The 27,990-nt window shown below is 42.1% G+C and overlaps 1 protein-coding gene and 1 pseudogene across 3 annotated transcripts in view; both read right to left on the bottom strand.

Moving 5' to 3' along the window:
- Positions 1 to 1,406: 1,406 nt before the first annotated feature.
- Positions 1,407 to 27,990, bottom strand: part of Rprd2 (regulation of nuclear pre-mRNA domain containing 2) — an 89,155-nt gene continuing 62,571 nt past the window's right edge. For 2 of the 3 annotated variants that reach the window (XM_008843755.2, XM_008843756.2), the window contains 5 exons: positions 25,977 to 26,152; positions 18,732 to 19,014; positions 15,423 to 15,683; positions 12,994 to 13,191; positions 1,407 to 6,148 (listed from right to left, as the gene is read on the bottom strand). In XM_008843755.2, coding sequence (XP_008841977.1) covers positions 3,381 to 6,148; positions 12,994 to 13,191; positions 15,423 to 15,683; positions 18,732 to 19,014; positions 25,977 to 26,152 — 3,686 coding nt within the window. In that variant the 3' untranslated portion in view covers positions 1,407 to 3,380. The remainder of the gene's footprint in view (positions 6,149 to 12,993; positions 13,192 to 15,422; positions 15,684 to 18,731; positions 19,015 to 25,976; positions 26,153 to 27,990) is intronic. The other variant, XM_008843757.3, reaches the window with a different exon arrangement.
- Positions 22,033 to 24,320, bottom strand: LOC115072151 (annotated as a pseudogene).

The following is a 27,990-nucleotide window of genomic DNA, read 5'->3' as shown; positions in this document are numbered from 1 at the left end:
CAGGGGCCCTTCGTCAAAGCCCCAATCTCAAAGAAAAATGTCAAACCTTTAGAACTAGTTATTTTATTAAATGATATTAATACACATTTCAAAAGGATTTCATTGTTGTTGCTTCTAAAGCATGTACTTGTTTTCCACACTGCACACGTGAGAATATCAAACATATCTATTTTTAATTTTTAACAGGTAGCCCCACCAATTAAAAAATGGAGGGGGAGCAGTAATTTACAGCAGCTTCAAAACAGTAACAGCTGAAGCTTAACTCTGTATGAACAGGTAACTTCAGGACTGAGTGTATATTCTGCAGTAAGAAGTTTAGCACACTCACATTGCTAGACAGGCTTGCTGTAACACCTATACCACAACATAGTTTCTGGTATCAGAAAGGAGAGAAGTCCTACTCTGCTCACTTTCATCCTCCCTGGAATCAAACCAATCTACTGACCTCCATTCTTAGGATGGCAAGAGGGGTGCAGAGAGGGAACCCCCGGCTAAACCGACTGAAGGGACCCTATTTGTGATACTGCATCACTGAGTTTTAAGTGGTTCCGGATATATCCATAGGCTTCTCTGTCTGTGATTTTACAGTGAGCACCAAGGACTTTTTGTGATGACTACTTACTCTGCTTTCATGTGAATCATGTCCTTGCTAAGATACTACGTTGTGCATTCTTCAAAAAATATCTTGTTTATTATTTTTTTTAACTCAGGGTGAAATACAAAAGTCAGAGCATGGTACGGAGTCTAAATCACAGACACAGAAAGAATAAAACCCATGTTTCATCTTTATGAATACCAGAAATATCTTTTGTTTCACTATATCACGTATATACAGTTATCTTCATTTACGGTTGTGGACAGATTTCTTTAAAATATCTGACAGTTTCATACAAATCCTTACTTCCATCCTGAAACAGACACACTGAAGATTTTGTGCCAAAAACAAAACAAAAATATCCACAAAAAAACACCCACCCAATCCCTGAAAAGTCCACCTTTGAACTGTACAGTCTCCCTTTTATATTTCAGCCATTGTACTTTTGAGGACAATTACCCTGCCTCAACATTCAAGAACTTTCCCAATACTCCCACATCTTCATTAACATCAAATGGTCGGAGAGCCTTTTCAAGTAAACACTATGTTTAAACAAGAGCAGTAGAAAGAATTCACATTCTTTTATTCTAGAAAGAAAAACACTCTCATTTAATTTCTGCAAAAAAAAAAAAATCAACTCTGAAAGTCACATATAATTCCCCTTCCCCCACCCCCATTCTCTCTGTTTTATAGTTTTTTTTTTTAACTAAACAAATGCCTTAAGACTCAATATCTATTTCCTTTGCTTTGCTATGCTATATACCCCACCCCCCACACAAGGTCACGGTTTCATGCATTTTTGTGGGGAGAGCTACAGGGCAGAGAGGCTGAGAGGGTCAAAGAAAGAAGAGCTGGCTTCAGATTGGGTACATGTTTGGAAGATGAATGTCTTGCTGCATCCTAACCACAGAACACAAGGGTAAGTCCAAATAAATAACATGGAATACATCACACAAAGCTCCCAAGCTATGATGGACATCTAGTTTAGGCTTTTTTCTTTGAAAAGTAGTTTATTCTGAGACAAGAACTGTCTTCTACCACTACATTACCCACTTCTCCCCATCTTTCTGTTTGCACTGTGAAATCCAAAGCAACTCCTATATACATTCTATCCTGACGGGAGCAAAAGTGAAGCTTGCTAGGATTCCTTCAAAGACTCAACACATATTGTTTTACACATCTACCTGGTGTAGTGTACCTTGGTATAAAACACACACATAAAGTGTAAGTAGTACTTTTCAGTGTCCCAGACACAAATATAACAAAAGCACTCAAAGTACAGTGACGGTCTTCTTCTTCCCAAGTATGAGATGCAGAAACACAAATAGAGCTTCTGATCCAGGGAGGACAGCTCGTCCCTCTCATGCCAATGATTCACGGCAAAATCATTACTTCACTTTGGGATGGGAGATGAGACTTATTCAAAGCAAGCCTTGAAGTGTCAGGGTGCTGTCTGCAGAGGGGTCAACCAGGGCTTCTCAGGACCCTGCTTTCTCTGTGGTAAAGACATGACTAGCAATACCCAATTGTTCCTAAAAGACATCTAAAGAGGCATCATATAAGGATACCACTGGATTTCCTTTGGAATGCCAAGGAGTGAATACAGACTGAAACAAGGGGGAAGACAAATACTTTCCTTTCTCTAATTATGACATTTGCAAAAAACCACCAATGAGGCACCATGGCAAAAGTAGTGTCTACTTCAATATTTAAGAGGGCAGGATAATATTCTAACTACATCCTTTTATCAATTCAGCCAAAAGTAGTGACTGAAGGAGAAAAAGAAAGTCAAGAAAGAAAACCAGGAGGCAAGACTCAGAACAGATGTGTGGAAACTACTTCAAAATGTTTCCTATTCTCTTGTATATGAAGGTGAGTGAGGCAACACTACACCCTTAGTGGTCCCTTTTTTTAGCTTTCCGTATTGTGATTACTCCTTGTTTTAACCTCAAACTTAAATTCATCTCCATCCTTTTCATTTAATAAAAAAACTTTTTTCCTTTTCCTTTTATTTATTTTTTTGGGACCAAGTCTTGCTACATAGCCCACACGGGCCTCAAATTCACCATTCTCTTATCCCTACCTCCCCAGTGTTGGGGTGACAGGTGCCACCACTCCCAGCAAGAGAAATTTTCCACTACCATAAAATGTATTTGTATTCTCAAAGTTACTGCCTGATAATAGCTCAGAGCAAGAAGCTGATCAGAAAACAAAAGATTTTTAGAAAGTTAAAGAACTCGGTTTCAACATGCCTTTAAAAATAAAGCATAACCCTGACAGGTCCAAGATCTCCCACATTTCCTCCCTTGCAAACACCTCTTGGCATCCAGCAGGGCAGAGAGAATACAAGAAAGGACACCAAGCTGGTCACAGAAACTGCTGCGCTGGAGAAGGAAGGGGACAGGGATCGTTCCATTGACTATTAGGCCCCAAAGAACACCCCAACATTGCACATGTTATCATCTGTACTGACGGAAGTTTTATTTCAAATGTAATACTCTCCAATAGATGGGATAAAGTACTGTTTTCCTCCCCACTCCCCAAACTCCCAGCCAAATGAAGTGGCTTTGGTTGTATTTACCCTTTTTTCCCCTCCTTTAAAGAAAAACACAAACAACTTGGGAAAGGTCTTAAGTGCAGAGAGAGGACTGAATAATGGTAAATGTCAGCATACATGACTTCTGAATTTGGAAGGGCATCCCTTCATTAAAAGAAAACAAAATAGCCCAAATCGCTACTTCCAATGCTCTCTAGACCGTTCAAAATGCCTTTCCCTTGGTTTCCATCAGTACCTGGGAGGGAAGAATGGGCGTTTTGGTGCAAAGAACGGAGGGCCCCTAACAAAAGGTGGCCTGGGTCTCTTTAAACTGTGGAATGGGTCTCTCCCGAGAAAAGCTTCCCTAGGCCGAAAGTCTGGCCGGGGGCTCCGTAAAATCATACCACTCCGGCCGATGGCGTCTCTGTGTGCAGGACCCAAGGGAAGGCCACTGCTGCTGTTGCTGCCTCCCCCACCTCCTCCAAGGGCTGGGCCCAGGTGCTCCAGAGGGTGGGAAGGTAGGCTCAGGCTCTCTCGTACACGGCTAAGACCAGGGCCGTTGAGGTCCCGTTGGCTGGGGCCCCCATGGTCCCTGGGTGCTGTGAGCACCCCAAAATGCTCAGCAAGGGTCCCTGGAAGGAGGGAGCTATGGTCCTTGGGAAAAACTGCAACAGCCCCAGTCACTCCATGCTCTGGCAGTGGTGGGGTTGGGAAAGGTACAACCCCAGAGTGGTCAACAGGGGGGGGAGGAGGAGGGGGAGTAGAAAAGGGGACACCACCCCCTCCACTGCTGCTAAGTTCCCCAGGGGGTGGAGGAGGGGGTGGGGTAGGGAAAGGAACTCCGCTGTGCTCTCCAGGAGGAGGTGGTGGGGCAGCATGGGCCAGAGATGCCTCCTTCGTAAAGGGGTTCGAAAGATCCACAGAGGGCAGATGAGTGGGCGCCTCTCGAGAGAAGATACCACCATGATCCTTAGGAGGGGCAGGTGGGGCAGATGATGGCCCCACTGGCTCTCTTTGAAAGGGTGTCCCGTGTTCCAAGGGGGATGGGGGAAGATGATGCTCAAATGTTGAGTTGAAACTGTTGGAACGAAAGCTGCTGACACTGTCCTGAAACTGAGGCGCCCGGTCTTTGTATGGTGCTGTTTTAAAGCCAGTAAGGCCTCCGCTGCCCCCGCCCCCAAGGGGTGCCAACTCAGAGGCACTTGAGGGACCATTGTCAAAAGAGCTGCCTGGTGTGCTCAGATCAAACCAACCCACTCTTGAAACCTCACGCCCATGTCCTCTATTTCCCTTCCCAGGTACTCGTATGGATTCTACTGTCTGTATTGGCTCCCCTGACATCCTCCTATTGGCTGCATTATGATAACCCAAGGTTTCTATAGGGGCCCCCTTTTCTTCTGTGCTATCAGGCAAGTCTAAACAGGAGGAGGAGACACGGGTTTCTATGCGGTAGTGCTCTTCTTGTTGCTGATCAGTGGTGGTCAGGCTGGGCTGGGTGATGTTTGACAGACTGCCACCATCACTTGAAGTGCCCTTGTTGGGGGTCTGGGCAAAATGCTTATCATCTGAGGGCTTGCGCGAGGCGTTTTTAAGCATATTCTTAAACTCAATCGTCGATGTGGTGGAAATGGTGGAGGCCAGGACTTTCTCCACGCCTGATGTGGGTGGATGGCCCGTGGGAGCAGCAAGGGTATTCTGCGAAGAGAAAAGGGAACGATGTGGGACTGGGTGAGGAGAGTCTGGATATTGCTTCTGTGGCAAAGTGAGATGCCCAGTGGTAGACTGAGACAAGGTACTGTGGTTGGAGTCAGGGGTGAAAAATGAATCATTCTTACTCGGTGATGGTGACCGGTCAGACCCAGGTTCACTCCCTCTTATGTTGAAGGCACCAAAGAGCCCAGGGGAAGATGAGAGATGGTCACAGTTCTCACTAGAGTCCAGGAGGGCCCTTACAGATGGAGGAAAGGCAGACTTTACCCCAAATTCTTGGGCCCTGTGGTTATAATTGGACAGGATTGGCTGGTACTCGGTGGCATCAGAAAGCTTGCTTGATTTCAGGATAGATTTGGCTGGTTTCTTCTCTAGGTTCATCATGGCAGAGGGTGGAGGCCCTGAATACTCAAAATCTCGGTAATCCTCATCTTCTTGGAAAGAAGTATCTGGAAAGAACTTTTCCTGTGAAGAGTCCATCAGGGAAGATGGTCTCTCTATTCCATCGGAAGGCTGCTTATAGGGAGATTCACTGCCCAGGCCAAAGGGTCGGTATGTAGAGACAGAATTGGAGAGTTCTCGAGGGTAGCTTTCATCTCTCCCAGGGGGTGGTGATCTTGTACTGCTGGGTGTTGAGGAACCAGGGCTAATGATCTTAGAAAGCAGGGACATAGTATCTACACTGCTGGATGTGGGCTTGTCCATCATCTCATCCTGGGTGGGTGTCCCACTCCGTTCATCTCGTACAGGGGTTCCATCAATGTTGTCAACTGAGGTGCTACTAGGGCCACGTTGGAAATCTGAGGGATGACTCTCTGATGGGGCACTGGACCCCAAACTGCTTAGGATTGGGATGTTTAAGTTTAAGCCACTGAAACCAGGATTACCTTTTAGGAAGTTGTGGATCTTCATTTCCAGGCTTGGGGAGGTGGACTCTGACTCCAGCTTTGGCTTGGAGACCTCTGAAGATTGGCACATGGCAACTTCAGTAGGTGGGGCAGCAGGGCTAGTATTGTGGGTACCTGTAAACCCTAGCGTATTGGACGGTAGTTTAAAAGTAGTGCTTGGGAGCACTGGGCTTTGTCCAATTGATGCCTTGCTGGCTGAAGTTGAAGAGACTTCAGAAGTTGACGAACTAGGAGAATAGTTGAAGCTTTTGGAAATGAAAGACTGGGTATTTGAAGGAAGACTTCTTCCCTTTATGGTAGAGACTGTGGTGTTGGCAGGAGAGGCTGAAGTGCTCTGGGATGTCGCTTCACTGGCTGGCACTGGGTTCCCAGTAACACTCTGAAGTAAAGATGACAAGCCTGTAGAAACACAGATTAGAGGGGTTAAAAAGAACAACTTCCTACCATATAATAAAAACAATGTAGCACTTGGGAGGCAGAGGTAGGCGGATCTCTGTGAGTTCAAGGCCAGCCTGGTCTACATAGTGAGTTCCAGGACAGGGAGACCCTGCTTCAAAAAGACCAGAAAACAAAACAAAACAAAAACAAAACCCGAAAACAATGCAGGCTTATCAGATGTTATCATTAAAGGCGTGCACCACCACGCCCAGCAGATATTATTCATTCATTCTGGCTGAAACCAGATAGATTTAAAATATGAAGTTAAATGGAATTCAGATTAAACATCTACCAATCTGAGACAGCAGAGCACTGAAATATTTCCAGTCAGTAAAGTTTAGAAACAAGTCCAACAATAAAAGATGACAGGAAACAGAGGGATTTTAATGTCAGACTCATTCATAGTTTAAATAAAGTGGGAAAAGCAAAATTATTCTTAAAACATTTTAAGCCAGTACTTATGCTTGATCTGTGGAAATACTTCTCTAAATGCAAATTCTCACCTTTCCATCCTCCACAATTTTCTCTAATAAGTTAACATGTACTGTTATACTTAAGAGGAAAATAGTATATGCAAAATTCAGAAATTTGCTTTAATAGGAATACTTTTTCCAAGATGTAGCTTGTGACAGACCGACGTTACTTTCTTTTTGTTTTGGTCTTTTTGAGACAGGGTCTCCCTGTAGCCCCAGCAGTCCTGGAACTCACAGTGTAGACCAGGCTGGCCTTGAACTCACAGAGATCCGCCTGCCTTTGCCTCCCGAGTGCTGGGATTAAATGTGTGCGCCACCATACCTGGCCCGACGTTACTTTTTTAGGAACAATACTTTCACAATATTGTGTGTGCCTAAGTGTGCCTACCACAGCATGCATTTGGAGGTTAGAAGACAACTTTGTTGAGTCAGTTCTCTCCTTCCACCTTTATGTGGGTTCCATTATTGAACTCAGGTCACCAGGCTTGTGCTGCAAGGGTATTTACTGATTGAGCCATCTTACCAACTCATTTTTTTCATTTGGCAACAGGGTCTCATGTAGCCCAGACTGGCTTAAAATTCATCATGTAGCTTGAAGGTGGCTGTAAACTCTGATCGTCTTGTCTTTACCTCCCAAGTGCTATGACGACAGGCATGCGCCACCACACAAAGCTTTCTTTTGGTTTCCTTTTTTGAAAATATTTTATTATTATTACTATTATTATTATTATTATTTTGTCTTTTTGAGACAGGGTCTCCCTGTAGCCTCAGCCATTTTGGAACTCACTATGTAGACCAGGCTGGCCTTTAACTCACAGAGATCCGACTGCCTCTGCCTCCCAAGCGCTGGGATTAAAAGCATCCACCACCACGCCCAGCTTATTATTTTTTAACATTTTGTTATTATTTTTGTTTTATGTGTATGAGTATATTGCCTTTATGTGTGTAAGCACACCTGAGTCATGCAATGCCCTCAGAAGTCAGAAGAAGGCATTAGATCCCCCTGGATCTAGAGTTATGGCTGCTGGGAATCAAAACTGGGTCATTTGCAAGAGCGGCCAGTGCACTTAACCACTAAGCCATCTGTCCAGCCTCTATTTATTATTTTTATGTGAGTATACTGCCTGCATGCATGTATGTAAGTGCACCCGTGTCGTGCAATACCCTCAGAGGTCAGAAGAGGGCACTGGATCCCCTGGAACTGGAGTTATAGACAATTGCTAGTCACTGTGTGGGTGCTGGGATTCACACCCGGGTCCTCTGCAAGAGCAGCCAATGCTATTAACCACTGAGCCATCTCTCTAGCCCCTCTTTTGGTTTTCTTAAGATTTATTTTGACAATAATGGAGGACATTAAATCACAGATGTGGGGGTAAGGTAGCAGTGAAGGCGGTCTGAATATGATCAAAATGCATTGCATTAATTCTTGAATTAATTTTAAAAATATTTACTTCTATTTTTATTTATGTGTGTGTGTTTGTGTGAATGTATGCCATGAATGTGTTGGTGCCTGTAGATACCAGAAGAGGGCACTAAAGATTATCTGGAGCCGGAGTTACAGGTGGTTGTGAGCTTCCTGATGTGGGTGCTGGAGACCAAACTCTGGACACTGGAAGAGGAGGAAGCACTTCTCTAGCCCCTCTTTTGTTTTTTGAGATAGGGTGTTGCTATGTAGCCCAGGCTAGCTTCAAACCCCCAATCTTCCTTATCAGAAATGTAGGGATTATGAGTGTGCATCATGCTCTCAAGTATTAATTTTGCTTATAAAATATAACAATGAGGGGCTGGAGAGATGGCTCAGCAGTTAAGACCACTGACTGCTCTTGCAGAGGACCCGGATTTGATTCCCAGCACCCACATGACGGCTATGAACTGTACTCACATGCATGCAGGCAATACACTCATACACATAAAAAAATAAAAATAAATAAAATTTAAAAAATATATATATATGTAACAATGAGAAATAAACATACACTATAAAGACTTACAGGAGCAAACCAATAGAGGCACTGATCTTTTCACAAGAAAATGTACTTATAGTTATCGATTAGTGCAATTTGACAATGACAAGATTCAACCTTATGCACTGACTGACAAAACCTCAGGACCATATAGAAAGAATTCTTTGGTTGTACAGGTTGAACAGTTAAAACAAACTGCTCCTGATAAGAACTATTTATTTTTTAAAACAGGGTCTCCTATGTAGCCCATATAGCCTCTGGAGTACTGGAATTCCAGATGTATAATACCACCATGATCAGTGCAGGAATGACTGTTAAAAAATTGTAGAATCTGGACTTTGATCTCCGCCCAGAACAGTGAATGAATGTGGGTATGGTTGAGAATCAACAAATCAAAGCACTGAAAGGAAGCACATTCATATCTGCATCTTCATTGAGAGCAATGAATATTGAAAAGAATGCTTAACATCCTGTGCATGGTTAGGGATGAAAAGGCAAGATTCTCTGGTAAGGGTGGATCCAAGCTTCTAGTTCCCCAACTGAACCTGGAGAAATGGTTTTGAATAAAAGCATGGGTGAGGCCTGACTCAACAGCACAGTTCCAGGAGACATCTGGAGGAATGAAATGTCCTCCAAGTTCAGGCCCTTTCTTATAACTAAAGTTAAGAGCCAGGCTGTTAATTCAGGTAGAATTGTAATGTTGGCATAGTGATGCTGTACCCGAATAGAAAATGCTCTAAAAAATTTGACAAAGATAACATAAAATCCTGTAAGTTCAATCATATTTTGTAAACTTTATTTGCTTTCTTGTCATAAATTAAACCTTTAAAAAATTTTTATTATTTTCCTTAATGCTTTTAAAATTAATTCTGAGCTGGGTGTGATGGCGCAAACCTTTAGTCCCAGCACTTGGGAGGCAGAGGTAGGTGGATCTCTGTGAGTTCAGGCCAGGCTGGTCTATAATAGCGAGTTCCAAGCCAGCGAGGGCTACAGGGGGTCCCTGTCCCCAAAATAAAATAAAATAAATTCTGTGTGTTCATGTGTGTGTGTGCAGGTGTACATACACATGTGTGGCTGGATGTGGAGGTCAGAGGTCAGCCTTAGGTATTGCTCCTCAGGAGCTATTTTATTATTTATTTATTTATTTATTTACTTATTTTTGGGTCTTTTGGCGAAAGGGTCCCCCCTGTAACCCTAGCTGTCCTGTAACTCACTATGTAGACCAGGCTGGCCTAGAATTCACAGAGATCTGCCTGCCTCTGCCTCCCGAGTGCTTGGGACTAAAGGTGTGTGCCACCATGCCTGGCAATCCACCTTATTTATTTATTTTTGGTCTTTTTGAGACAGGGTCTCCTTGTAGCCCCAGCTGTCCTGGAACTCACTATGTAGATCAGGCTGGCCTTGAACTCACAGAGATCCGCCTGCCTCTGCCTCCCAAGTGCTGGGACTACACCTGGCTCCACCTAAATTTTTAAAGCAGGATCTCTCACTGGGAACTGGAGCTCAATAATTAGGTCAAATTGGCTGGCCAGCAAGCCCCAGGGCTTGCCTCTGCCTCTCCAGGGCTAGGATTACCAGCACATGACATTATGCTCAGCTTTTTCATTTGGATGATGATGGAACTTAGGTCTTCATGCTTGTACCAAAAGTACTTCTTCATTAACAAAACAAGCCTTAAAGTTAATTTTAAAGTTAGCATACCAAATAAATGCGGCCTCCTTATGTCATTTCATACAAGTCACTATACTTCATTTGTATTTATTCCCCTTGTCCAAAGTCCTCCCCCATGACTCCATTTTGCTGGTTATAGTGCTCCCTGCAAAAGGAACTCTTTCTGCTTTCAGGTCACATATATTCCACCCTCCCCTGGACCTTTTTCTCACCCCTATTGGTTCTCTGTGTTCATGATCTACACACATACACAGACACACACTCAATTTATTCTCTGAGAGAAAACAGGTTATTTGTCTTTCTGAGTCTAGAATATTTTGTTTAGCATAATGATCTCCAGTCAACACTCATTTCCATGCAAATGTCATGATTTCATTTTTCTTTATGGCTGAATGAAATTTAAATGTATATGTACTACATTTTCTTTATCCATTGATGGGCATCTAGGCTGGTTCCATTTCTTAACTATTAAAAGTAATGCAAAGCTAAACATGGCTGTGCAAGTATCTCTGTGGTATGTAAACTTGAGTTCTTTGGATGTATACCTAGGAATTATGTTGTGTGAGTGATACTGTTGTTTTATTTTTAGTGTTTTAAGGAAACTTCATCTGACTAACATGGTGGATCTACCAGTTTACAACCCAACAGAACTATATAAAATTTTAATTTTTTTTTTCACACACTAAGCAAGTGCTATACAGTGGTAATCCTAGCCTAGTTTTGTTTGAGACAGTCTTGCCATGTTCCCCAGGTTGCCCTAAAACTTGCTACTTAGCCTACATCGGTCACAAACTTGTGATCTTTCTGCCATTGCCTCCCAAGTGCTGGGATCTATCACCATGTTTACCCTTAGTTTACTTTTTTTTGGTGTTTTGAGGCAGGGGCTTCCTGTAGCCCTAGTTGGCCTGGAACTCACTATATAGACCAGGCTGACCTTAATCTCCCAGACACTGACCTGCCTCTGCCTCAGAGTGTTGGCTGGGATTGAAGGTGTGTGCCACACCTTATTTTATTTTTAATTAATTAATTAATATTAACTTTTTGGTTTTCTTAGATAGGTACTTAGTATAAAGCCCAGGTTGGCCCGGAACTCACTAAATAGCCTAGGCTGGCCTTGAACTCATGGCAGTTCCCTGCCTCAGCTTCCCAAGTGATGGGATTACAAATTTGAGGCACCATGCCTAACCTGTCATATGACTTTTAAAAGATAGTCAATATTATCCTTTAGACATTGTAGGACAGGTTCTTCAAAAGTACACTGTTTTTAGCCAGGCGTGGTGGCGCACGCCTGTAGTCCCAACACTTGGGAGGCAGAGGCAGGCGCATCTCTGTGAGTTCAAGGCCAGCCTAGTCTACATAGTGAGTTCCACGACAGCTGGGGCTACAGGGAGACCCTGCTTCAAAAAGAAAAAAAAAAAAAGTACACTGTTTTAAAAAATTTTTTTTTATGTGTATTGTGTGCATGCAGTTAAGTGCACCCATGTTGTGCAATGCCCGTGGAAGACAGAAGAGGCTGTTGGATCCCCTAGGACTGGAGTTACAGACAGTTGTTAGCTGCCATGTGGGTGCTGGGATTCGAACCCCGATCTTCTGCAAGAACAGCCAGTGTTCTTAACCGATGAGCCATCTCTCCAGCCCCAAGAACACTGTTTTAAGATAGATACTATGGGCCAGTGAGTCTGCTCAGCGACTAAAGGTACTTGCTGCTAATGATGACCTGGGTTTGATCCTCAGCACCCACATGGTAGAAGGAGAAAACCAACTCCTACAAGTTATCCTCTGACCTCCAGTTACACTGTGGCACACGCATAGTCCCCCATAAGGATAAAATAAAAGTACTATTTAGTGACAAAAGACAATTTTATCTATTACAAAAATCTCAATATCTTAAAAAAAATTTTTTATAAATTTCCTTTTGGCTCTCAGTGGTTAAGAGCACTGGCTGCTTTTGCAGAGGACCGGGGTTCGGTTCCCAGCACCCACATGGAGGCTAACAACCACCCATAACTCCAGTTCCAGAGCATTTGACATCTTCTTCTAACCTTTTTGGGCATTGTGTGACATAGATGCACTTACATACATGTAGGCTATACACTCATACCCATAAAAAAAATAAGGGCCGGGCATGATGGCACACGTTTTTAATCCCAGCACAAGAAGTAGAGGCAGGAGGATCTCTGTGAGTTCAATGCCAGCCTGGTCTACATAGCAAGTTCCAGGCTAGCTGGAGCTACAGAGAGATCCTGTCTCAAAATGACAAAAAAACAAAACAAAACAAAACAAAAAACCGAAGACCTTTCTTACCATCTTTAGTTTCGATTAATATTAAAACATAAAATTCAACATATACTAACCTATTAACCTGTAAGAGCTGGGGTTAATGTAGACCCTAGGACTGTCATAATGTAGTTGGCTCACTGAAAATAAGATAGGTATGAAACCTTAAACTGGTCACATCACCTCACTGAACCCTAGTTTCCTTACCTGAAAAGGAAGGGTATTAGACTAGATAACATTTAGTCTGTTTTGGCTCTACTTTAAGTCTATAAATGCCATCTTATAAATGATAATAACTATAAAGACAGTAATTAATTAACTATATGTATATTTCATGGTTTGGGGCTCCTCAGAACTAGAATTCAAAATTACTAGAGACAAACATTCACAATTCAAGTCCCTCTGGCACAGGTCAGTTTACCTTGAAGTGCAGGGGCTGACTGTGTCTGGGTTTTGGAAAGAGCAGAAAGAATGCTCTCTGGGGTGATCTCCACCTTTGAGAGGATATTTGCCAGAGGGTTGTGAGACGTTGTGGCAGGTACAGGTGTTTTCAGGCCACTGGTGAGGTTGCTGGGACTGGTAGGAGTTCCTGGAGAAGGTCTTGATGCAGGACTGACCCCTGGTGGCAGAAAGATGAATGTAAGAAAATGCAAAATTCAATTCATGACATTTTGCATGATTGTTTAATGGCAATTTTGTGACTGAGCTACAAATGCCTATTTTGACATATACATAGAAAAAAATCTGAAAATGGTTAAAATTTGTTCATTCTACTTGGAACATCCAAACAAGTACTAAGTTATTTTCATGTGTATTCATTGGTTTTCAGAGCTGTAATCAGAACAGATCAGGCAACCTACTTCTACTCCATTGGTGCTCAGGGAGCACTGCTGGATGACTGGAGGATCAGAGTCACTACAACTGCAGAACTTTACCACTGCACACTTTTATGTCATTGGTAAGGTTTTTGCTTTTCAAACAGCCTTTAAAATGACATTAAACAAACTCCTTTACACTTTTATATTTTAAAGCACTGGGTTGATTATTAACATAGGAAAATGGTATCTGAAGACAAGAGAAAAACATTTGATTTCTTACAAAAAAATAAAAACTGTGAGCAGGTATTTACAAAAAAAACACACAAGCAAATGAAAAAAATAACATCTTTAATTAAAAGAATGGATATTCACTTTTAAAGGTTGAACATGACAATGGAAAAAGGAACAATTAAAATTTCAAATAGGTACATAAGATACATTCTTAGAAAACAATTTAACTGTTACACATGAAAATATGCTAAAAATCTACATTTTTTTTGATTTCTTTTGTTTTTGAAATAGGGTCTCATAATACAGCCCAGGCTGATCTAGAATTCACAATCCTCCTGCTTCAGTCTCCTGAGTCCTGGCATTATAGATGTGTACTAACCACCATGTTTTGTTTATATGCTGTATTTTTTTCTTTTCAAAATAACCCACAGTAGGTAGGGCACAGATGAAATAAGACGTCATGTATCTTGTCGAAGCTGAATGTTGTTCATTACAATATTCTTTATTACTATTATTAGTGGGGGGGGGGCATGGTGGGCATATGGAGGTCAGAGGACAATTCTGTGGAGTCAGATTTCTCCGGACACATTTATGTGGGTTCCAGGGATCACACTCAGGTTGTCAAGGATCTTTATCTGCTGAATCATTTTGTCAACCCTTTTCAGTATTCTTTCTTTATAAAGTGAAAAGCTGAAAACATAGCGATGTCTAATAAGGGATTATAAATTATCCTATACTTTGTAGGTTATTAAAGTTGATATGAATTTTCTTTCCTTTTAAATGTGTGTGATGTGTGCACATGTGGAAGCCAGAGGCTGGCATTGGATGTCTTTATTATACTTCATCTTATTTATTTTTGGTCTGAACTCACAGAGATCTGCCTGCTTATACCTCTAGAGTGCTGGGATTAAAGGTGTGGGCCACCATGCCCATCATTGTATCTTATTTTTTGACAATCACTGAACCTGGAGCTTAAGATTTCTACAAGACTGGCTTAGCAGCAACCTCTCAGCATCTACCTGCCTCCACTCCCTCCAAATGCTGGGGTTTAGACATATGCCTCCAAGTCTGGCTTTTACATGGATCCTGGGGATCTGAACTCAGCTCATCAGTCTTGAGAAGCAAGTACTTTACCCACTGTGCCACCTCCCCAGACTCCTCTCCCCTCTTTTTTCCAGAGAGGGTCTCATGTAACCTAGGCTGTCCTTGAACACCTATTGGTCCTATTTTTACAACTAAGTGCTGCGATAGGCGTGCTGTTTAGATGAGTATCTAATGACATAAAAATGTTAGACATGTACCTAAGTTTTAAAATAAAGGGTTTTGGTTTTTTGGAGACAGGGCAGCCCAAGCTGGCCTAGAACTTGCTATGTAGCCCAGGCTGGCCTTGAACTCACAGAGATTCACCTGCATCTGCCTCCTGGGTGTTGCGATTAAAAGCGTGTACCACCCGGCTGAAAATAAGGTGGCTCTAGAACAGCATATATATAGTGTTTTAATCATCAAAACAAAAAATTATATAGAAAAGAAAAATTATCATAAATATCCAATCCCTCAAGTACTTATATACATATATGTAAGTACTCGTGTATCAGTATAAAAAATGCTGGGATGGTTTCTTTTGGTGTAGAAGGGTTATTTTCTTATTTTTCTATAATGACTATGTATTTATTTCATTTTTGTTTTATTGTATTTTTTTAATGAAAAACTTTAAAGAAATTTCACCATCAACAAAAGAGACTAATAGTTCAATTAAAAAAAGATGAATGGGTGTTTTCTCTTCCTCACTGGGTTTACTTACCTGTATTTTTCATGACTGATGTTAGGCTGCTAAGGATAGAACTGATTTTTGCCAGATCCACATTTGCCAGGTTTGGCAAAGCCAAAGTTGGGGAAGGGGACAGAAGAGAAGTATTCATAGGCTTTGGAAGAGGTGGAGTGGCTGTAATGGTCACAGGCACCGGGGCACATGATGAGGCCTTTGAGATGCTTTCTGCTGGCTTTGTAGGTACAGAAGTGGAAACAGTTGATTTCTCCATAGGTTTTTCTTTCCTGTCCTCCACTGTTTCAACAAAGAAAAGAGACGATATAATGATCTTCTGTTTTCTAGATTTTACTTCCAATATGAAACAATATATCCTAATGTTTCCTGATTTGAGGGTAAAAAGCCCTATATCTCTTTTATGCCTAAAAAAAATATATATATAGTCTTCATACTTTAGGATCATTCCCATCATCAATTTAACTGCTTAAAAGGAATTTTCAATCACCCTATGTCTTACTTTTTAAAGATTCTTTTGCATGTTCTGAGTATTAGTACATTACATGTGTATATTTCTAAACAAAAGCCAGGGAGGGAGATGAGGGTGCTTAGGGAGAAAAAGGTGGTGAGAAAAAACAAAATTAAACAAAACAAGACAGCAGCAAAACCCTCAAACAGGAAAACATGAAAATGTACACATTTCTGAAAACATGTAATTATGTGTTCTGTCTTTTGGGTATGGTATTTGCCACAAGATGTCTTGTCTGTCTTGGTAATTTCCTTAGTGACAGAAATTCCAAATATACATTATCATTTTGAAATTGGCTGTGGGTATAATTAGGTACTAATTTGAACTGCAATGCTTTAACTCTTGAAAACTTTGGAATACACTTTTTTTTTTTCTTCCGTTTTTGAGACAGTATTTCCCTATAGCCCCTGTTGTCCTAGAACTCACTATGTAGACCAGGCTGGCCTTGAACTCACAGAGATCCGCCTGCCTCTGCCTCCCAAGTGCTGGGACTAAAGGGGTGCACCACCACACTTGACTGGAATACACTTCTTTTAATGCTTTAAAGACTATAGTGGAGCATGGCAAGGTAGTACATGCCTTTAATCTCAGCACCCGAGAGGGAGAGGCAGGCAGTTTTCTGTAAATTCGGAGGTCAACCTGGTCTATACAGGGAGTTCCAGGTCAGTCAGTGTTAAAACAATGAGACCCTGTCACAAAAGACTACAATGGTTAAACACAAGGCAAACTATCTAATAAGAATAATTATAAAAGGTGTGGATGGCAGACAAACAATTCTCGTTAATTATGAAAGTGTACTTAACAAACTGAAGCTCTGGAATTCATGATAGTCAAGAGTGAAAGAAAATAAGGAATTCCCTCTGTAATAGGCCAATGAATATGCCACATATGCAAATTTAAATTTTCTTTCTTTTGGGGTGTGTGTCTGTGTGTGTCTATGTCTGTGTAGAGTGGCCAGAGGTCTATGTAGGGTCCCCTCTCCTATTGCTTCTCAGCCTACTTTTTTTTGGCACAAGGTCTCTCACTGCACCTGGAGCTCACTGACTAGACTAGCTGGCCAGTAGCCCAAAGGATCCTTTTCTGCCTCCCAGTATGTAGGATTACAAGTGTGTTCTGCCAAACCCAGCTTTTTACATGAGTGATGAAGATAGAACTCAGATAGACATACTTGTGTAGCAAGAAGTTTATCTGCTAAGCCATCTCATGAAACTCCACGGTTAAATTTTCCTTCCTTCCTTCCTTCCTTCCTTCCTTCCTTCCTTCCTTCCTTCCTTCCTTCCTTCCTTCCTTCCTCCCTCCCTCCCTAACTAAGCATTGTTCCCCCCCCTTTCTTTCTTTTTTGGTCTTTTTGAGACAGGGTCTCTCTGTAGCCCCAGCTAGCCTGAACTTGCTATGTAGACCAGATTGGTCTTAAACTCACAGAGATATGCCTGCCTGTGCCTCCTAAGTGCTGGGACAAAAGGTGTGCGCCACTATACCCAGCATCCAAGTTTAAATTTTCTAACAGCCACATTAAAAACAAAATAAAAAAATTTTAATCTATAAACTTTAGTAATATATTTTATTTACCTCAATATATCCAAAATATCTTTACTTCAGCAAGTCATAAAAAGTCATAGGCAGGTGTGGTAGTGCATGTCTTTAATCCCAACCCTCAGGAGGCAGAGGCAAGTTTATATAGTGAGCTCCAGGCCAGCTGTAGCTACAAGGAGACCCCAAGACCCTATCTCAACAAAAGACAGGAAAAAAAAAAAAAAAAAAAAATTCAGCCGGGCATGGTGGTGCACGCCTTTAGTCCCAGCACTTGGAGGCATAGGAAGGCAGATCTCTATGAGTTTTGGGGCCAGCCTGGTCTACATAGCAAGGGCCGGGCGTGGTGGTGCACACCTTTAATCCCAGCACTCAGGAGGCAGAGGCAGGCGGATCTCTGTGAGTTCAAGGCCAGCCTGGTCTACATAGTGAGTTCCAGGACAGCAAGGCTTTTTTTTTTTTTTTTTTTTAAAAAAAAAAAAAAAAAAAAAAAAAAAAAAGGCATTAATGAAGACTAGAGACTAGATATATAGTTCAATGCAAGAGTGCTTGCCTAGCATAAGGCCCTGGGTTTATCTCCAACATCATGGGAAAACAAAACAAAACAAAACCAATAGTGAAATAACTATTTTTACCTTTCTAGAGGCCCAAGTTTTTGGAATCCAGGGTGCATTTTTACAGCACACGTGAAGCTGACAAACTGCTTTCAAATGCTTGAGTTACATATACAGCTAGTAACTGCTGCATTGATTCCAGAGCAATGACCCTTAACCCACATGAATAACAAATCCTGAACTCCTATTCTAAAAACAGTGCTGCCTTAGCGCTCTCATTATTTGTGTTGGACCTTCTGTTTCTTTCAGAGATAGGATCTCATGTAACAAAGGCTGACTGTGAATCCCTGCTCCTCTTGTTTTTATCTCCCAAGTGTTGGAGTTAGAGACGTACACCACCATGCCTAGCTTAAACTACCTCTTAAAAATATTGTCTATTTTTATTTTATGTGTATGAGTGTTCTGCCTGAATGTATGTAAGTGTAACATGTAAGTGCAGAGCCTGCAGAGACCAGAAGAGAGGGTCAAATCTCCTGGAACTGGAGTTATGGATGGTTGTTAGCTGCCATGTGGGGGCTGGGAACTGAACCTGGGACCTCTGCAAGAGCACACAATGGTCTTAACTACTGAGCCATCTCTTCAGTCCCCTGAACTACCTTTTAATTCCTGTGTATGACTGATTAATTGGTAGGAAGCAAAGTCAATATATAATTTATTAACCACGTAAGGACTTACCAATGATTTTTGATCCATCGTCTTCTACATCTGAGAGTTCCATGTCCTCTACATCACGATTATCTGTCACGGGTTCAGGAGTGGCAGATTTATCACTCTCCACAGTTGGTGACTGGGATTCCTCGCCTCCCATTCCCTGAAATGGAGACTCAGAACCGGTTGGGGAAGGAGCATCCATGCTTGGAGAAGGAACTGGTGATTCCTCAGGATCAGGAAGGGTTGACTTTAATTGATCCAACTTCTTCTTTAAGTTGTTTACTCGGTTAGCGAAAGTTTTGTATGCCTGAAAGAAAAAAGGGCTTATTTCTCTGGAAAAATGACCTAGAAGTTATCATTTTGACTATGATCAGATATCCTCATTAGGATTAAAAGCAAAACTGGCAGAAAACAAGAAAATACTACCACCTGTTGAGTATGGGGTAGTTTCTAAGATCTACTCTTTGTGCTAAGTGAATATTACTATCCATACAGTTGCCTGAGTTAATCTTTTTAAAAACTTAACAAATTTTATTACTGTTGTATGTAATGATGTGTGCATGTGGAGGTCAGAAAAAAAAAAAAAACATGTGGAATCAGTTCTCTTCTTTCACCTTTATGTGGATTCTGGGACATCAAGCTAAAATTGTCAGGCTTGCATGAAGTGCCTTTACCTGTTGGTGACCTAATTAATGAGTTAGAAATATAAAGGTTCCTGGGTGTGGTGGGGCTCACCTTTAATCCCAGCACTCAGGAGGCAGAGGCAGGCAAATCTTTGTGAGTTCAAGGCCAGCCTGATCAACGTAGTGAATTCCAGATCAGCTGGGGCTACAAGGAGACCCTGTCTCAAATAAAAAATTTTAAAAAAAAGTAATCTAAAGGTTATCTGTAATTCATCCTTCCTTGCTCCCAATCCATCCATTCAACAAACCATCTGAGCCTCAAATGTGCTGCTCATTCTTCAAGGTACTGGATAAAGGGCAATGAATAAGAAGACAGCGAAAAACGAACCCCAAAATAAATGCCTTGAATTGTCAAATACTATTGATTTTTTTTTTTTAAAAAAAGAACTGTATTTTAAAAGTTTTAGGTGTATAGGACAATTGCAAAGAGAGTATGCAGTGTTCCTACATGCCCTACAATGCAAGTTCCTCTTATTACTGACATCTTATGTTAGTATAGTACATTTGTCTTATTTTAAAACCAATATTGGTAATTATTAACTAAAATGCACACTTTATTCAGATTTTTACTAATAATCTAATATCCCTTTTCTAATCATGGATCCCTTTCAAGATTCCACAGAGTCAATGTTTCCTCAGGTTCCTTGTTTGGGAGCCTGTTAAAATTTCTTTGTTTTGATGGCCTTAACAATTCTGAAGAGTACTGGTTAGGTCAGCTGAGACTTGTCTAATAATTCTGTCATTAGATGGGTTCATGGGTTTGGAGGAGGAAGAGCAGAGGTAAAGTGCTACTGTCATCCCATCATACTAAGCGAACATGCAACAACTCAACACTACTGAGGGTAACACTGGCAACTTGGTATAAATCCTATTATCTTTTTCTTTTTACATTTATTTATTTTGTGTATGTGTGTGGGTACATGCCTTTAGCCACAGCACTCAGGAGGCAGAGGCAGGTAGATCTCTTGTGTTTGAGGCAAGCCTGGTTTACACAGTTCCAGGCCAGCCAGGACTACATAGTGAGATCCTGTCTCAAAAAAAAAGGGGGTGGGGGTGGGGGTGTGGGAGGATATTTCCATTTGTTGAGATGAGGATTTTGCTATATTTTTGGTTTTGGGGTGTGTGTGAATGTGGGCTCAAATGTGCCATAACACCCATTTGGAGATCAGGACAACCTTGGTTGTCAGTTCTTCCCTTCTGCCTTGTTTTCCTGCTGTGTTCACTAGGCTAGCTGGCCCCTGAGCTTCTGGGGATTCTCCTGTCTCAACTACCCATTTCCTATGCTCATGCTACATATCTGCCTTTTACATGGGTTCTGGGGATTCAAACTCAACTCTTCAGCTTTGTGCAGTAAAAACACTTTAACTAACGGAGCCATCTCCCTAGCCTAGGTCTTGCTATATTGCTGAGGTTTGTCTTAAACTCTCTATCCAGTTTACTGGATTAAAAAAAAAAAATAATAATAATAAAGCAGGGTTGGAGAGATAGCTCAGAGGTTAAGAGCATTGGCTCTCTTTTTTAAAAAAAATTTTTATTATTATTATTAATGTAGACCAGGCTGGCCTTGAATTCACAGAGATCCACATGCCTCTGCCTCCCAAGTGCTGGGATTAAAGGCGTGTGCCACCACGCTAAGAAGGCCTTTAAAAAAAATTTTTTTTCCACTTCTTTTTTAAAAATATTTTTATTTTATGTGTATGAGTGTATTGCCTGTATGTGGGTAAGTGCACCCGTGTCATGCAATGCCTGCAGAGGACAGAAGAGGCCGTAGGATCCCCTGGAACTGGAGTTACGGACAGCTGTTAGTTGCCATGTGGGTGCTGGGATTCAAACCTGGGTCTTCTGTAAGAACAACCAGTGTTCTTACCTGCTGAGCCATCTCTCCAGCCCCCGAGCACTGACTGCTCTTGAAGAGGACCCAGGTTCCATTCTCAGCACCCACATGGCACCTAACAACCACCTGTAACTCCCATTTCAGAGAATCCGACCACTGCAGGTATTGCATGACAGGGGCACACTTATACACATGCAGGCAATACACTCAATACACATAAAATAAAAATAAATATGTTTATGCTTAATTTTGTATCCTGTGTTTTTTTTTTTTTTTTTTTTGGTCTTTTTTGAGACAGGGTCTCCCTGTAGCCCCAGCTGTCCTGGAACTTGCTATGTAGACCAGGCTGGCCTTGAACTCACAGAGATCCACTGGGATTAAAGGTGTGCGCCACCATGCCAGGCAATTTTGTGTCCTGTAACAGTACCTTGGGACAGTTTCTGGAAACACCAAAGCTGGTACTGAACAGAAGGGCTGTATTAAACTAGATATAAATTATATTCTATGTTTGAATCATTTGAGAATTTAGAATATTTGAGAATGTATATTATAAAATGATGGAACTTGGGGCTGGAGAGGTACATCAGAGGTTAAGAGCACTGACTGCTCTTGAGGAGGACCCAGGTTTGAATCCCAACACCCACATGGCAGCTACGAACCATCTTTAACTCCAGTTCCAGGGGAATCTGAAGACCTCTTCTGACCTCTGAGGCATTGCCTGACACAGGTGCACTCACATACATGCAGGCAATATATTCATACACACAAAATAAAAATAATAAAGTAAAAAAATGTTTTTAAAAAATGATGGAACTCTACCTTAATTGTATTGAATTAAAAGTGTGCTTTAAAGAGACACCTGTTAGCACTGGGACTTGTGTGTGAGTATGTGTTCAGAGTTTTCAATTTTTAATATTTGGTTAAACAAAATATACCTTTTGTAAACAAACCCAGCACATGGCCAACAGAAAAGGGGAATAAAAGCAAGAAAAAGCCTAGGGCTGGCCTTGTTGGACATCAGGGTCAGACTGCCCCTTTCTTAAAGGAAGAGGGTTTTTTTGGCCTTAGGCATCAGCATGAGTCTCTGTTCCTAAGCACCAGAATAAACCAGCCCTGAAGTGCTTAAGCATCTTTGCATATCCCATTGGTTCATGGACTCTGTGTGCAAGGGACTCCAAGTGCCATTTGCACAGACCCAAACAGTTTGGGGAGAGAAGTTTTCTCCTCTACCTAAGAAACGGCTTACTATCATCACTGACAGTGCCAATGGACTCAAGGTCCTGTTGTAATAATCAACAAGGTTGGCTGTAACTTCCAGCTGGTGGTGGTTGGAATGTTGTGTACAGGGGCAGAGCCCCCTGTGGTGCCAAGCAGATCTGGTGTAGAAAATGGTGCCAACGACCAGGGTCAGCTGCTGAGCCTAAAGCAGTAGCCCCTTAGGGCCTCTGCTACTCGGTGTAAAAAACAGCCTTGTTGGATTGAAGATGTGCAGAAAAAGTGCTGGTGTAAACATGCACTTCCGCCAATGGGGCAGCTCTCAGATCTGTGGAAACCATAGATCCTAAGAGCTAACTGAGTCACATGCCTGCCCACATGCCTTGAGGTATGGTGCTTATTTCCCTTCCTTCTCTGGATTTTCCAAAATAGAGAAAAATGGCCTAGAACTACTTGAGGAGGTAAGGGTGGCCAGCCCTCAGTTTGTCAAGGAAATATGTAGAACCCAGGTCTTCTAGTTAGAGGCACATAACCTACCAGCCTGAGGGCTCTGGTGCCATGACCTGAGGCCAGGACACCTAAAAGTTCTAGCTTAAACTCTGTGAAGCTTACCTTCCCAGTAGTTTCCTCACCAACTCTGCCCCAAACTAATTTAATGTCAAGGGTAGAATGTGTTTCTGATTTTGCTAGGATGGGCCAACTAGAACTGTCCCTCCTCATTGTCATTTGCCCCAAAGCTTCCGAAATCAATGTAGTGAAATGGTAGGGACATAACTGGAGTGAGTGAAAAGCCCCTCTGAGCCTATCCTGGTGGGTTTGGCTATGCCCCCTTAGGCATTTTTCTCACATTTGTCTTGCTAGACTGCGTGGGATTCACCTCTCGCTTTGGAATTTTCAGTATAAAACTCCAAGGCTGACTAAATCACTCTTAAAACTGTGTTATATATCTGCCCTCCGACTCTGGTGGGCTTCTACCTCTTCTGGTACCACCAGTAGGAGTTCACAGTTTTTTTTCTTCCCAAATGGTATTTCAGAACTTTCCTGAGCTCGCTCTTGCCTCCAATCCACTCTGTCATCTTGAGTTTGGAGTTGAGGTTGTAGTAGGGCCCTCCCACCTCGTGAACAGATCCAGTGCTGCCTTTAGTTTGAAGTGCTGCCATAATGACGTTCACATCATAGTTCCGGATTCCCAGCATGTTCTTCTTGTGTGGTGGCACCATAGTGTTTGGAGACAACCACTGGAAAATCTCCTGTAACATTTCCCTCATGAAGGCATTGCTGTCCTAGAAGACGTTGTTAAAGGTGTGGAGGGCACAGAACTCCCGGCGCTGTTTCTCATGGTGGTAGATTTGTGGGGGTACCGCCTTGGGCAGCTCCAAGGATTCAGATTTGGCCTTGTCTCCTTTCCATGGCATGCAACCCATGTTTTTCTATTTAGGTTCCAGACAGGGCCGAAAATGCCCCATTTTCCCTCCTGAGGAAGACATAGGCTTCTCTGTCTTCAGATTCCTGAGGTTCACCTTATTCTCTGGGGTCCATGATTTATGCTTTGTCACTGGGAGAACGGGTTGGACTCAAAAGGGGAAAAAAGTTCACCCAATGCAGGCGGGTAGAGCCCAATAGGTCACATCTTTTCTTCCATTTCCTTCGAATCATGATGCCACTGACTTTCAAGACAGGGTGTTAGATGAAACCCACAACGCCAACAACTAGTGAAGGCTGACCAGGGAGGGATCCAGGGTGGCGCAGGGGCCTCGAGGCACTGGCTGCATGCTACCCTCAGGCATGGGGCAGACTCAGGCTGGCTCCCTCTGCCCTGGGCCGGGACAGTTTTTTTTAAATTTTATTATTTTTATTTTATGTGTATGAGTATAGTGGCTGCATGTGTGTAAGCTCGCCCATGCTGCACAATGCTTGCAGAAGTCAGAAGAGGGCATTGAATTCCCCTGGAACCGGAGTTACGGACAATTGTTTAGCTGCCACGTGGATGCTGGGAATCAAGCCTGGGTCCTCTGCAAGAGCAGCTAGTGCTCTTAGTCACTGAGTCATCTCTCCAGTCCCCTCGTTTTTAGGAGTTTTTTTGGAGATAAGATTCAGACCAGACTCTCTCTTTTAATAAGCACTACTCTAGACAGTGTGGCAAAACTACTAGAGTTGAATACATATATATGTTTAAATTACATTTATCTATGTGGGTGTGAATATGCTATAGCCCATGTATGGAGGTCAGAGAACAACTTTCCAAAGCTGGTTCTTTCCTTCTCCCAAGAAGGTCCAGGAGATCAAAGGAAGGTTAACAGGCAGCAAGTAGCTTTAGTCTTTGAGCCACCTCACCAAACCCCCTCCCCCAATAATAGTTTTATATATGTTTCTAGTCTTATTCATGCCAGGCAAGGTGGTGCACGCCTTTAATCCCAGCACTCCCGAGGCAGAGGCAGGTGGATCTCTGTGAGTTCAAGGCCAACCTGGTCTACATAGTGAGTTCCAGGCCAGCTAGAGCTACAGATCATACAGCCACGTCCACAGGTTGGAGGAATCACTTCTTGGTAGCTGAGGCTGAAACCTTTTAATGAATCATTCCAGGAAATGACCACAGGTTTTCCTCAAGATCTGTTCCCATGGGAATAAAGTCCCAAAACTTCCAAATGCCCTGCCTCTTGTCTTTGTTCATATATATGACTAAGGGGAAAGGGTGTCATGAAAAAAACAAAACAAACTCCTATTATTTCATCTTGAAATAATATGAATTATGCAATCTTTGTGCTTCTTTGACCACTTACATGTTAAAAACTACTAGGGTACCCCTAGTCACCTCATGGTACCCCAGATTATAAAAAAAAAAATCTTTGTGGGACTGGAGAGATGGCTCAGTGGTTAAGAACACTGGTTGTTCTTGCAGAAGATCTGGGTTTGAATCCCAGCACCCACATGGCAGCTAACTGTTCATAACTCCAGTTTCAGGGGATCAGACAGCCTCTTCTGACCTCCACAGGCATTGCATGACACGGGTGTAGGCAATACACTCATACACATAAAATATATATATATAAAAAAAGAGCACTGACTACTCTTGCAGAGTTCGATTCCCAGCACCCACATGGTGGCTATGAACTGTCCTTAACTCCAGTTCCAGGGAAATCTGAGGCCCTCTTCTGACCTCTGTGGCATTGCATGACACGGATGCACTCACATACATGCAGGCAATAATATACTCATACACATAAAATAAAAATAATAAAACCAGGCTTGTTGGCATACAAATGAAAGAAAGAAAAGAGAAAAGAAAGGCCTTCAGTTTTAGTACAGCTTACTGGTTAAGGTGTGTACAAACTTTAGCATCAGAAGGACCCATATTTTTATCAAGTTGCCAGCACTTTTTACCAGCTGTATTGTCTTGTATAAATAAGGTCACTAACTCTTTCCAAAAGCAATTTCTTCATCTGTGAAATGGAGATATAAAGCTTATCCTCAGTTAGTTATCTTATGTAAACAGTGTCTGACATATAAGAATTCATCATGAAATAACTAATTACTTACATTTGCCACCACTTTCACTTCCTTGTACTGTGCTTCATAGAAAATTCCAGCATTTTCTAGTGCTTCTGTTAGTGAAGGCCCATTTTTCACCTGTTTATCTAACCCATTCACAAATTCTTCTAGCTTAGAACTTGCTTCTTCAAATTCTTTGGAGAACTTCTTTCCCCCTGTTTTATCTAAAATAACAGAAAAAGTATTTGTTTCAAGATTATAAAAGAAAAGTAAAAAATGTAATCTTTTGAGCAAAACTCTTGTCTGTGCAACTCTTCTTACTGTTCTGCTGCCTTAGTGTGCAATTTTTTTTTTTTTTTTGGTCTTTTTGAGACAGGGTCTCCCTGTAGCCCTAGCTGGCCTGGATTCGCTATAGAGACCAGGCTGGCCTCGAACTCAAGGGATCTGCCTGCCTCTGGCTCCTGAGTGCTGGGATTAAAGGAGTGCGCCACCACGACTGGCCCAATTTTTTTTTTTAAGATCGTGCGCCACCACACCCAGCCCAATTCTTTTTTTTTTTTAAGATAAGAATGTGGCCATGTAGTCTGGACTGGAGTATATAGTCCACGCTGTAGCCTCAAACTCATGATCCTTCTATCTCAGCTTCCTAAGTGCTAGGACTACAGCACACAACACCACTTCTGTCTCTTAGTGTATATTATTTTTATTTTATTTTATTTAAAAGGGAAGTATCATTTTAGTATTTATTATTATTACCCTATGTACATGAGTGTTTTGTCTGCATGTATGTTAAGTACACCACATGTGTGCAATGTCCCATGAGGCCAGAAAAGGGCATCAGATCTTCTGAACTGGAGTTACAGATGGCTATTAGCTACCATACGGGTCTGGGAACCAAACCTGGGTCCTCTGCAAGAACAGCCAGGGCTCTTAACTGCTGAGTCATCTCTCCAATCCCGGTGTGTAGCATTTTCAGTCTTAGTTTTAACTTTTTTTATTTTTTAATTATTTTTATTTTATGTGTATGAGTGTCTTGCCTACATGTAGGTAAGTGCACCCAAGTTGTACAATGCCTATGGAGGACAGAAGAGGCCATCGGATCCCCTGGAACTGGAGTTATGGACAGTTGTTAGCTGCCATGTGGGTGTTAGGATTCAAGCCTGAGACTTCTGCAAGAACAATCAGTGTTCTTAACCTCTGAGCCACCTCTTTTATCAAGGCAGTGTTTCACTAAGTTGTGTAGGATGGCCTTGAACACATTCTATAGCTTAGGCTAACTTTCAATGTGGCCATCCTCTTGTCTTAGTCTCCTGAGTAGCTGGGATTACAGACTTGTGCCACTTGGCTCAGTTTCCTAATTTTACCTTAATGAAGTTAATCGAAATCACAAAATAGATTTAATAAAATTCTACACAAAACAGATTCATGCTGGGTGTGGTAATGCATACCTTCAATCCCAGCACTCAGGAGGCAGAGACAGGCATACCTCTGTAAGTTCAAGGCCAGCCTGGTCCACATAGTGAGTTCCAGGCCAGCTGGGGCTACAGGGAGACCCCGTCTCAAAAAGACCAAAAAACCTAACAACCCCCCCACCCCCGCATTCATGTGAATTTGCTAGAGTGAATTAAAAATGAAAGTACCTATAGTTAAAATAAAGAAAATAAACTTGGGGAGGGGCTGGAGAGATGTCTCTGTGGTTAAGTACATACTTCTCTTCCAGAGTTTGGTTCTCAGCAGAGACATGGGGCAGCTCACAACTGCTTATAACTTCAGCTCCAGAGGGATGTTGCACCTCTGGCTTCTACATACAGCTCCCCCCTTCCCCCACATACATATATACATAATTTAAATAAAATCTTTCTTAAAAAAGGTTCAACTTGGGGCTGGAGAGATGGCTCAGTGGTTAAGAACACTGGTTGTTCTTACAGAAGACCTGGGTTCGAATCCCAGCACCCACATGGCAGCTAACCACTGTCCGTGACTCCAGTTCCAGGGGATCCAATGGCCTCTTCTGTCCTCAAGGGCATTGCACGACACAGGTGCACTTACCTACATGGAGGCC

The sequence above is a fragment of the Nannospalax galili genome, unplaced genomic scaffold (assembly GCF_000622305.1).
Source record: "Nannospalax galili isolate Female #2095 unplaced genomic scaffold, S.galili_v1.0 scaffold22, whole genome shotgun sequence".
NCBI lineage: Eukaryota > Metazoa > Chordata > Mammalia > Rodentia > Spalacidae > Nannospalax > Nannospalax galili.
Note: the sequence above shows the minus strand (reverse complement) of the source record. Positions and strands in the feature narration are given on the sequence as shown.